Here is a 13194-nt window from a genome sequence, read left to right on the forward strand (position 1 = left end):
GTCACCACTATTCCTTTACTCCTCTGTGAGCCAGGGCTCGGACCAGGCACTTCTCACTCCACAATACTGCGGCCTGACGGAGGCTGTGACATCATTTTACAGATATGAGACAGCTCAGAGACTAGCTTGTGGAAGACCACAGAGCTAAACAGATGGGGTTGAGACATACATCCAGATCTCTCCTCTAAGCCCAATTTAAAATGAAGTTTCATTCAGAGGAAATCTGACTCCTTCTTAGGTGTTTTCACTCAGAATCTCCTGAGCGCCTTGAAGGTGCTAGGCATCTGTGCTCACCTTTTCAGGGAGACTGTGAGGAAAATTAAGACAGAAAAAACTTAACCCTTCAAGTACTTAAAAGCATCATCTTCTCCAATGCTCTCTGCCTCCCTAATCACTCCCAAGGTTTGGCAGAGTGGCCACAACAAGAAGTGGCTGCAGGGATCCCTTCAGCTTCATGTGAGCCTTTGAATTCATGAAGGCAATTTTGTAAAGGGCATGCAAGCCACTTCCCATTTTCGTCCTTTCCTCTGGGCTCCGGGCCTCTCTGTGTCAGCTGCACATGGTGAGGAGGAGGCTGCTCTGCTCTGTGCAGAGAGAGCACTTTTTGATTGCGGAGTGAGTATGTTGGGAGTGGGCAGATGAGGCCAGCATATGAGCCAGGAGAAGGCTGTAGAGCTCTCAAGGGCACCGCCCATAAAGGAGAATGCTCAGTACAGTTAATTTACCAAAGAAAAGCTCAGGCAGGCATTTCTGTGTGGAAAATACTAATTTTAAAATTCAGGCAACCAATTCACGTGTTTAACATACTGTAAGGGCCAAGGGCCAAAACACAAGGGTTACAGGTTATCTTTGGCTGACAGACCATCAATCTGCCACTGTGACTTAGACCTCTTAGGGAGATGTTAGCCAGAGGCTAAGGGTTCCCCTAACACTAGTCTTCTTATCAAATAAGGAATCCAAATATAGAAAAAAAAAGTTCAGTGCCTTGTTCGTGCTGCACATAAAGCAAGTAGTACTATGTGGCTTTTGGAAAGACAGCAGTGGGCCACAGCCCCCTCCCTTGCAGCCAGGGAAACTTGTCTAGGGAAGGCTGGCCCTGGATGGACAGCAGGACACACAGAGGCCAGAGATGTTAGAAAGTCACTATAGCACTTACAGGAAGGTTTCGTAAACTTTCAATATTATGGATGAGCAACAACAGAGTGATTTTGAGAACAAGCTTGAATAAAATTAAGCAGCTCTCTAATGGTCACTGTTAGAAAAGGCAATGGAGACTGGAGTGAGCGAAATGTTGAAGCCGAGCCAAGCACAGACATGTTTTATATACCAAGTACTGAAGGAAGGAGGCATCTTCTGTAGAATATTAGTCAAGGGGCATTTTACAGTTATAAGAATATTGAATAGTTTTAGTTTTTAAAATACATACTAATTTCGCTGGGTGTAGTGGCGCACGCTTGTAATCCCCAAGCTTGGGAGGCGGAGACAGGAGGATCACACAGGTTCGAAGCCAGCCTCCCTGGCTTAAGAGACCCCATTTCCAAATAAAAATATAAAATAGGTCTGGGAGTATAGCCCAGAGGTAGAAGGGTTTCCAGGAACCCAGTACCACCAAATAATAATAATAATAATAATAATAATAATAATAATAATAATAATTTGTATACAAAATCCTTGACTTCTTACCAGGTGGTAAAAGGTTCTGAACAGATGTAATAGATTCAGAAATAATTCAACGTTCTTATCATATGAATGTTCACAAAGAGAGCAAAGATAGGCTCAGGTTAATCTTTTTACTCAAACATCATATAACAAAATGTATGAACATATTTCCAGAAAGAATGGTTAACTAATGAAACTGTAAACTATGGGAAAAAAAACATAGAATACAATATTCAGGAACTGTGTAGAAGTTAGTGGAATCTAATAATTAAAATGGAACTTCCTCCTGGACAACACAAGTCCAATGTCTTGCTGTACTTGAAAACAAATGTTTATCAAGCAATACTGAATAAGAAGGGCTGGGCTTCTTGTCTACACTATGTTTTACTCCTGAAATGTGGTAAACAACCATATTTGAAAATTTTCCAATTTTTTTTTTTTTTTACAAACTAGGACATTTATCATTGGCAAGATCAAAATGGAGAGATTAGGACTACAAACACGTTCTAAAGCCCCTTCTGACAAACCTCCAGGTTTAAGACATATTGTACCTGAGGTGGTATTGCAATAATTTCTGGTAGAAACCGAGGTGGAATTTCTCTGAGTTCTGATACTTTCACAGATGTCGCATTACCAGAGTCCAGGAACTGAACATCAAGAGCCCGGCTGCTGTGAACGTTTGTGATCTGAAACAACAAAAAGTGTTGGCTAATTTAGTAGCATATCTGAAAGATCAGAACATTTCCATGCAATTACATTCCTTGCAATTCTAAATTGCATATTAAAAGCAACAAAGACTATCAGTGTTAATCAAGTTTCCCTTAATCTAAAATATATTATTCAAATATTGAGAGTATAATTGATATCAACATCTAGTTTGTAGTTAACTTAATAAAAATAATCAGTGAACCAATAATATTCAGTAAGATTCATAAGAACAGTAATATTTACTATTTATCTAATTCCAAGACATAAATTATTATAAACTGATTTGATATATTATTAAATATTGCTGATTAGAAGATGCGGTTATATTCTCTAAAATATTAAAATGTGAGGGAAAAACATATCTTAGCAATAAGAAAATAAAAATGAGGCATTCAATGCCAATTTTATTTGCAGTGGGTAAAATCTATTTTTTAGATGACTATTATATATATATTGTTAATCATTAAGTTTCCCTTAATCTAAAATATATTATTCAAATATTGAGAGTATTGGTTCTGAGGGGGGAACCAAGAGGCTTTCTACCTCCAGGCTATACTCCCAGACCTATTTTATATTTTATTTGGAAACAGAGTCTCACCAAGTTGTTGAGGGCCTCACTAAGTAGCTGAGGCTGGCTTCGAATCTGTTCGATCCTCCTGTCTCAGCCTCCCAAGTGCAGGGATTACAAGCATGTGCCACCATGCCCAGCTAGATAACAATATTTTGTAGCTTTATCAGAAAACCTGGTAATTTTTATCATTTTGCTAAGTGAAAAATTTTGAAACTCAGTCATAGAGCAGTAAAATAAAGACCAAATTACAGTTCAAAAATGAAGAAACTACATGTATTCATGTAGTAGTTACCTTTGTAATTATCTTTATAATGTCAAAAACAAATACATCATTTAAACACAAGACCTGCTTATCATTTTTTGCCTCCCTACATTTTTACACATCACTAAGAAAACAAACACTCAAAGCTTTTGTCTACCTCAAAGGTAGGTAATACGCATACACTTTGACAGTAATACAAATAGTAACAGATACTTATCTAGTATATCTGGGCATAGACCAAGAAGGTATTTTTTCTTTCATGAACTTGTGGTGATGAGTTCATGTGTGCTTATTCCATTGCATTAAAACCTCTTTTGTATATATTTGAAATATTTCATAATAAAATTTGAAAAGTCAAATGATTTTACCTCTACTCGTAACCATTTTCCTTTGCAATGGAAGAGGCAGATTTTCCCACAGAAGGGTAATGAGATGAAGTACTCAGAGGTCATGTGCTACAAAACAGAAATGGAGATACTTTTATTATTCTTAGCAAAGAGTGTATTGCTATACCATTAGAAGCAGACTACCGCGGCGCAGACAGACTGCTTTCCCAACATGTGGACTGGCTTCCTGTGAGCCACAGTGACTGCAAATGTGCAAGGGACGCTAGAACTTCTGCCTTGTCACTTGTGTGTTCGCTGATGTCAGGGATTTACTTTCCCCGAATGTACACGGCTCACAAATCAGCACTGTTAAAATGCTAGCGGAGAGGTTAGTATGGTTTATTTAGGCTCTAGCTCCATCCATTACTAATGAAGAGGGGTGCTGAATCTAACAAAAGTAGAACAGCAGATGGATGAAAAGTGAGGAGGCTGGGCCAGCTGTCCATAAGCTCTCTTTTCTATCTTTTAACATTTAGACTCAAAGATAAGATTTAATCCTAAAACAAAAGAAATATTATCAACACAAATATGTTATTATCAGTGCCAATGAAATGCCAACAAGATGCAGCTGTAGGTCTCTTCATCTGTTCCTTCTGCCACAGCCTGAATGTCCTTCTGCTGAGGTGAGTGCTTCTACCTTCTCCAAAGGCAATGCCTCCACTCGGGAATTCCTCCACAGAGGAATGTCAAGAGTGTTTTCACCACCGTGGGTTATAATGACGTCCATGTAAGCACGTCACCAGAGTCAGCCTCTGTGAGGGCCTCAGATTTCTCCAAAACTGACTAGCAAATTTAACCCAAGAAGTGACCTTGAAATAAATAAAAATGTACATATATGCACACATATAAATATGTCACATGTATGATAAAAGAGGTGAAGCTATAGACTTAATGTTTCAATTCCAGACAGTGGTCTGAATACAGGTTTAACTGGATTTAGCAAATGTTGTAATACTTATTTTATGTATGACACTGGATTAGGTACTGTGAAGAATGTGGAAAACTGGCAAGGTAGTTTCTGCCCTCAAGAAAACTATTAAGGCAAAAAAGTACTCAAGAGCTCAAATACAAAGCCTATTTAGTACCTCTCTTGAAGCAAATAAGTACCCAAACAGCTAAAACAGAAAGCTAGAGAGACTGCAGTGAGGTGCCTGGTGTACTCTGAAAGTTAGGGGGGGGGGAAATCGAGGCTGAAATGGCAGTGGGGTTTTGTTATACTTGGAAACAATAACATACTCTGGATTAAGACTATGATGCCCAATGGAGATAAGGAAGCTACTTTAGAAATTAAACACTTCTATACTTCCCGATTTAGAAGGAAAATTACTATAATTCCAAGATAAAGTGCTTACTAATGTATTTAAACTGCAGAAACACATTCATCATGGAGAGCTGGGAAAGGATGCCTAGCAGGAAGATGAGGGTAGAGTTACCAATGGGAGTTTTATTCTCCTCCCAGATTCCAGGGTTTCTCCTTTTCCTGCAGCAACACAGCCAGCTGGCCGTACCAGAGTCACAGGCAGCTGCCACAGAGGGATCATGAACTGCATGTTATAAATAACAAAGCACTTACCATATGCTTGGTAGTACTAAGCAGTATTTCAAATATTCTGGTGACAATCCCGTAGGAGGGACTACTACCATCTTCATTTTACAATGCAGAAATTGGTTTTTCTTCTTCTTGATCTCTAAAGACTGAGGCTCCTGTTTACCATTATAGATATTCTGTCTCAAACTATTAAAAATTGTTTATCATTATCCAGTTTACTGAACTACTTACTCTTGTTGCAATTTAGAACTAATTTCAGAAGGGATGGTGTTCTCCGGTACCTTGCAATGGAAGTAGTCCTCTATCTTATGCAGAAGGTCACTGAGCTTATTCAGGCCCTTACAAGGCACCTGGCAGTAGAGCGTTCCATCAGAACAAATATTAGTCACTTTGACATTTGTGTACATGGCATCGACCTGGAACAAGGAAAGGACACACCAAGAATGCTTGAGAATAGATGCTGCTCTCCTCTCTCTCAGGGGGATTTACCTAAACATCCTGTTAAAAGTCTGCATTTTAAAACTAAGTTAAAGAACACACAGGATAAAATGAAATTCATAACTTAAATGTTAAAAAACTACATTGAACTACATTGTTTCCTTTTCCTTCTCAAAGGAATACCTAGTATCACCTGGGTCAGGCATAAAAGAGACACTGTGCAAGCATTACCAAACATTCCATGGTTTGAAAGGCTAAAACGGTTCTTAATTTTAGTTTATTTTCTTCTTATTTATTTAGAATAAGTACATACACTATATTTTTGCAACATTAACAGAAGTGAAAATAAAATGCAACTTCAATTTCATTTTCATCCTGATTTATAACCTATGTCCACAGTCCACATGAATTTTAGCAACTTTTAAAAAATATAGTCAAGGTATAGATGAGTTTTAGCTATTTTTAGCCAAATCATAATGTAATTCAAGTTTACCTAATTTATTAAAACTATTTTCCCCCAGGTTTTTATGAATTAAAAAAATTTTTTTGTGGTACTGGGGATAAAACCCAGGGGCATTCTACCTCTGAGCTACACTCCCAGACCTATTTTTTTTCGGGGAGGGGGGTGTCTGGGGATGGAACCCAGGAGCATTTGACCTCCGAGCTACACTCCCTGCTTTATTTTTTATTCTTTTTTTATTTTTATTCTTTTTTTTTTTGTGGTACTGGGGTTCCTGGAAGCCCTTCTACCTCTGGGCTACACTCCCAGACCTATTTTATACCTTTTATTTGGAAACAGGGTCTCTTAAGCCAACACAGCTGGCTTCGAACCTGCTTGTAATCCCAGCTCTTGGAAGGCTGAGACAGGAAGATCACATAGGTTCGAAGCCAGCCTCAGCTACTTAGTGAGGCTCTCAGCAACTTAGTGAGATCCTGTTTCCAAATAAAGTTTAAAAATAGGTCTGAGAGTATAGCCTGGAGGTGGAAAGCCTTTGGGTTCCACCCCCAGTACCACACACACACACACACACAAAAAAAAAAAAAAAAAAAAAAATGTGTGAGAGAGGACAAGAGAGACCACGGTGGTACCTGCAGGTGAACCTCCAGTGACTTGTCGCACACAGCCTTCAAGCAGGTGGCATTGATGTTGATGTCGTCTTCTCCTGACGTGTCATACAGAACAACAAGGGGAATATCCGCCTTGTCCAGTATTTCTGCTGCAAAGATCTTTCCACAAGTTAAAGATTCAACTACCTTCACCAGATCAGGATCATCGTTTAAAACCTCCAAACCTGAAAAATGTGAACATGGACGGCTGGTTTGTGTGTGTTTTGACCACTTATTGAAATGAATCTATCACTGAATGATTAAATTAAATGGAAGCTTTGTTTTGCAATCTTCTTTGCCTAACTCATTTATTGGGTTTAAAAAGCACAATGTGAACTCCCCTTTAAATGATACCCTAAGGCAAACAATCTTAAAACAAGAAAAAATTAGCTGGGCGTGGTGGTGCACACTTGTAATCCCAGTACTTGGGAGGCTGAGACAGGAGGATTGCACAGGTTCGAAGCCAGCCTCAGCTACTTAGTGCTACCCTGTTTCAAAATAAAATATAAAATAGGTCTGGGGCAGAGCCTGGAGGTAGAGGCCCTTGGGTTCCATCCCAGGACCACAAAGAGAAGAGAAGAGAAGAGAAGAGAAGAGAAGAGAAGAGAAGAGAGAAGAGGAAAGAGAGAGGAGAGGGAGAGGAGAGAGAGAGGAGAGAGAGAGAATTATGATCAATGAAAATTTCTACCTTTTAAGAAATAGCCTTCACTTTATACATAAACACATATTTAAAACTTAGCAACTAACACATGTAATATACTATCAATCATCTGTCAGCCAGGTATTTGTAATATCCTTCTTGATTTTCTTCATTTCCTAGTTATATGTAGATAATCAATTTTAAATGAACATTTATTAGAAATGGAGACAACCACTTTTCCCCTTCCCTTTTCCTTCCTGTACACATTATGACTGTGAGGATACCAGAGAATTTGATTTATCAAAGAAAGATTAGTGTTCAATGTAACACAGGTATTATGTGAGTTTTGATGCAGTCCAATTATGATTTCAGTTATTTTAAAATGCTAATTCTATGTATCATAGATATGATGACTCCAAGTTAGTCTATTAATCTAATTACAACTAGCTCACCATTTCCCTCAATGAAACTTAAATGTCTATTTCTTTATTCTCCCTTTTCAATCTATCAGTTGAAATTCAGACTCCTCTTGAGCTGCCCTTTGTTCTGTTCTTCAGACACATAACTTTGCAGTTTTTCCCAGATGTTTTACTTTACTATTCTAAATCTTGTCCTGTCCTCTTAATATGTTCCTTTCAAAACCAGCTCCCACAGGTTCCAAACAGGCTGTTAAGATACTTCAGGTTGATCAGATACATTCAGTCCCCACTGCCATGACTTATGGACTTGTCTTTACAGGGGCATGGGGTGGGGTTTTACAGAGGGCTTACTTTACATGAGCATACGATCACTTTCTGAATTTAGTGTAAGCTCTCCTGACTGCCCAGCTCCTCCATACCTTAGTGGTATATGCCTACAATATCACTCACACATGCACATTCCTCTTCCCTTCCATGAGGAGTAAAGAAAAGACCAGTTATTCACTGAGAATGTAGGAGCTGCACATGACCTACATCTGAACTCTGCTTGGGCACAGGGGTGGGCTAGTGACCTGCATGTCACAGTTCATCTCTGTGAGGAACAAGGTTAGGGCCACCACACAGCACAGTGTGCAAGAGAATTAAAACTGTCAAATTCCACAATGCGGAATCTCTACTGGCTATTATTAGGGCAGTAAGGACAAAAACCCTTGCAGAGCTGGCACTGTGGCACATGCCTATAATCCTAATTCTTGGAAGGCTGAGACAGGATAGCAGGATCGTGTTAGTGAGGTCCTCAGTAACTCAGAGAGACCCAGTTTAAAAAGACCCAGTTTAAAAATTAAAGTAAAAAGGGCTGGGGGTATAGTTCAGATGTAGAATGCCCCTGGGTTCAAAACAAAAACAAACACACAAATCCCTTTCAGATGATTTTATAATGAAATATGATATAACACACTATATAATAATTTAACATATTTAATATACAACAGAAAATAAAAACAATACATTTTCACAATGATCACACCGTATACAGAGTACACTAAACATAATTCTTTCAAGAAATAACACATAACACCTTGAGATACTGAGACCATTTCAGAATTTAACCACTCCAAAGTAGAGTGGTAAAAAGCTACCAAAAGTGGAGAGTTTTTGTTAAAAAGTGCCTCTTACCTGCTAGTTTACACTTTGTAGCTTGGAATGAGAGTGAACAGAACTTTGGGTTCAATCTGTATGCTTTACTCTTTTCAACATTTTCACTAAAACCATAGTCAACGTAGCAGACCTAATGATAAAAGATGACAATGACAACAGCCACAATGTTTAGTTCAAAGTCATCCTTTTTATAAACCTATTTGATACATCTTATTGGCTCTATTCTATTTCTAGTGATACCACAGCTGTTTGCACAAAGCCAGGCTGGTGCTCAATGCTCCCAAGGGGGGCTGCAGCTGGGACCCCAGAAACCAGGGTGGTACCATTTGAATCTTAAGTTGATGGCTTGGTCACAATGCAGCAGTGCTCAGAGGGGGCCTTTGGGAGGCGACTGGACCACGAGGGCCCTGACCTCATGAGTAGGCTAATGCACTTAGGGATTCATAGCTCAACTGACTATTGGAAGGTGATGGGAACTTTATTTTTATTTATTTATTTATTTATTTTTTGTGGTACTGGGGTTCCTGGAAGCCCTTCTACCTCCGGGCTACACTCCCAGACCTATTTTTACATTTTTATTTGGAAACAGGGTCTCTTTAAGCCAGTGTGCGCGGCTGGCTTCGAACCTGCGCGATCCTCCTGTCCCTGCCTCCCAAGTGCGGGGATTACAAGCGTGCGCCACCACACCCGGCTGTGATGGGAACTTTAAAAGATGGGATGTATTTTATCTTCACCCTCTCTCTCTGCTTCCCTGATGCCACCACACACTCCTTGCAATGACTTCTGCCTTGCTGGAGGCCCGCTGTGACGGGGCTAAGTGACCAAGAACTCTAGGAACATGTGCTAAAATAGATCTTTCTTCCTTTTAAGTTGATTATCTCAGGTATTTTACCATAGCAGTAGAAATGACTCACATACAAGGCTCCTGGTTCTAGGCTTTGTCTGTTACCTTACCCCCTCCTTCTCAATAGGAAGAAGAAGGTCAACTCTAGGCCTTTGCTGATGTGGGTTTCTCAGCAGCTTAGCCATCTGGTTCTATCAGTTTTGCTGCCCTCTTTCCCACCCCCACTTTCATCAACCTCACTTCTAGTATCACCTCACTTTTTCTTGGGTTGCACACTCCCACATCCCCTGTTCCTTGGGCAGCAGCAGCTGTTTCCAGGGTGGGCATTGCTCCTGTGCTCCCATGGTACTGGCCACTCTGGCCCCAGGAGCATTTGTGACAGCCTGCTCTCAGCCACTGTGCTTCCAGGAACCGGGATGTTTCTATCAGCAGCAACAGTATCACAGCCACACAGCATGGACTGGAAACACACGTATTCCTGTTTGTTTCAGGGGTGTAAAGCTGTGTTAGGCCTTATATCCAGTGCAGCAAAAGGCCCCAAATCTAATGGACAGAGTTCTGTGTTTGCATGACTATTTCTCATCACTAGCACAAATCCTTAAGAGCTTAGATATTTTTAGAGTATATATAGAACTTTATGTTGAAAAGGATCATTGAACAGAAAGTCTCATTTATCTAGAAACATTAGCTATGGTTTAGAATTACTAAGAATCTTAAAGTGTCAGGAACCTAAATAAAGATGATGGTTATTTGTAAAAGAAAAAAAATGAACAAAACAAAACAAAAACAAAATATTAAAAACCAGAAGAGAGGCTTGGCTAAGAAATGCAGAGCAAACAAAGGCATCTTTGCAGGAAAACAGAGTGTGCAGCTAGCTGTGTCATACCTAGATCATGGTACTCATCACAGAAAACAAAACTGCTCCCCAGCACAGCATCTTAAGGAAAGAGAAGAGGCAGAGAGACCACAAACTCTTTTCTAGGCCATGTGACAAGTGGACCTGTGGCTGGTGCCCCTCATGGAAAAGACCACTTCTCAGAGTCCACACTCGACTTAATGCTACAGACTGCTGGCAGGGTCCCCATGGCAGGCGCTGGCCTGGTAAGTGTGCAAGTCCATCTCTTCCATCCTAAATTAGCACCCTGCGCATGGGCCTCAGGATCAGGCAGCTTTCACATCCTTTAATAGCTATCATCATCTACAGCTTGGATCCTGCTCTTCCCAAAATGGAGACAGTATGGTCTGGTGACAGAATATACCATGTGAGACCACAACTCCTAGTAAATCAGGGTATACTGCTGGCACAACAAGAGACTAAAGAATACCTGCTCCAAAGTCTTGGCACGGTCATGTCTATGTTTTCTTCTTTCCCTGCTTTGTTTTTAATTATGATACTATATTTTTCCTTGGCTGCCCAGTCTACAAAACGCTTGTCCTTGGATGGCCCAGTGTGACTCTCACCCCAGCCTGCCCTGTGTGCTCTGCTCTGTGAGGGCAGAGCAGTTTCTCTAATGCCGGGGATCAGCACCACAGCCCACAGGTCCGCAGTCCAGGCACTGGGCCCATCCATCCCTGGCTCTCTGGCACCACCAAGTGTACACAGGACTCACAGTACCACATGAGTAAGAACCCTAGGATGTGTCTGGTAGGCCAACTGGCACTAGCCTCAGGAGTGCCGTTGTAATCCTGTATCTCCTACCTGACAAGGATCTCACACTTGGACAACAAGTAGGGGGCAGTACCCGCTGCCAGGAAAAGTTCAGTTAGAGCAGAACAAGGCTGGAGCTGAGTAGCAGTAGCTTTCCCAAAGGTAGAAATCTGTGAGCTTCACGGGATGTGGGAACGAGATTAGGACAGGTTTGCTGCAACCACCGCTGTTTCAAGACACTGAGATACCTTTGTATACCTAACAAGCAACCCCTAACTCTAAACAGCAATACAGACTACAGGCTGGAACATGACCTCACAGAATATCTGCATTATTTATTGTAGACAATATGGCATGATGTATCATTAGAATTTACATATAATTAGAGCTATCTTCATAAGAAATTCCTATGTCTTAAAATAGCCTAGTTTCCTCTGAACTTTCTAAGGGCAGGGGAAGAGAAATGGCCAAAAGTAGAAGTTTATCTGGGGATACTCCCTATCAACAACAGATCCAGAAGAATGGAAAGACCTGACTAAGAGCACACAAATACAGGCAAAGTCAGGACTGGTGTCCACACAAAAACACAAGCCCTGGGCTCTCCACTTGGTCCTTAGAATTCTCCAGATTTTTTTCAAACCTTATCCAAGTAGAAGTTACACTGAATAAAAGATATCCATTTAAAGTATATGGTTTGATGCATTTTGACCCATGAATATACCCATATAATTACTACCACAGTCAAGATACATTCCATCCCTAACAAGTTCCCTCTTGCCCTTTGCGACGAGCCCCCCTCCACCCCCAGTCCCTGGCAAACACTGCTCGGATTTCACTACCGCATATGAAGTTACCTGTTCTCAGACATCACTTACATGAAATCATACAATATTACTCTTGTGACTAGATTTTGCTGTTGAGCACAAAGTCTATTAAATTTATCCATATGACTGTTGATTCCTTTTTATTGTTGAATAGTATTTCATGATAAGAATTAAAGTTTCCACATTTGCTTTTTGGTGAATATCTGGGCTGCTTTGAGATTATTAATAAAGCTGCTGTAAACTTGTAAATAACAAGCCTTTTGTGGACCTATGTTTTCATTTCTCTTGTGTAAATATTTAGGGGTCATATGCTAAGTGCTTAATTGCCAAACTGTGTTCAATTTTGAAAACTTAAAATCAGTCTTATTTCTTAAAAGTTGAGTCTCTACAAATTAGGCCAAGAAAAAATTTTAATTTCTTTGTTAATGGGCAAGGTGGCCAGGGGCTGGGTGACTTTAGCTCTGGATAGGACCATGGCCTCTCTTATCTATGGGACAAACTGAGTAAAAAGCAGCAAGCTACCCTCCCTTCTCTCCTGACATATATGCAGGGCAGGGGTTTTAGTAGAGAGTATCTATAAATCTTTTAACTAAAGCAGATGATGCTTCTTAAAAAAAAAAAACCATCAAAAACCAGGGCAGAGGATTGGCTAGGAAATACCAAGTAAACAAAGGCACCTTCTGCAGGAAAACAAAGTGCACAGCTAGTTTCAGCACACCTGATCATAGTACTACACATAAAACTTCTCCCAGCAGAGAGTTTAAGGAAACAGAGAAGAGGTACAGGTTTGGGTGCAGGTTATCCACATTCAGTAGCAAACATGGGATGTGGCCAGGGGCTGAGAGTGGCACATGGAATTCAGTTTTATATTGTGGAACAGAGGCTATAGAAACAGATGTGTACTTCCCTGTGTGCAAAACCTAGAGAGAACCCAAAGATCTCTAGCTCTGCTTCCCCTCATAGCCTATCCTCCCTATGACC

At 40.3% G+C, this 13194-nt stretch overlaps 1 protein-coding gene across 1 annotated transcript in view; it reads right to left on the bottom strand.

The window, feature by feature from the left end:
* TDRD7 (tudor domain containing 7) overlaps positions 1-13194 on the bottom strand; it is a gene marked incomplete at both ends in the record, with an annotated part of 73283 nt that overhangs the window by 13706 nt on the left and 46383 nt on the right. The window contains 5 exons of the mRNA XM_080708580.1: positions 2211-2345; positions 3569-3655; positions 5417-5551; positions 6663-6865; positions 8916-9027. Of these exons, the coding sequence (XP_080564706.1) occupies positions 2211-2345; positions 3569-3655; positions 5417-5551; positions 6663-6865; positions 8916-9027 (672 nt within the window). The remainder of the gene's footprint in view (positions 1-2210; positions 2346-3568; positions 3656-5416; positions 5552-6662; positions 6866-8915; positions 9028-13194) is intronic.

This window comes from Muscardinus avellanarius (assembly GCF_963383645.1).
Source record: "Muscardinus avellanarius genome assembly, chromosome: 13".
NCBI lineage: Eukaryota > Metazoa > Chordata > Mammalia > Rodentia > Gliridae > Muscardinus > Muscardinus avellanarius.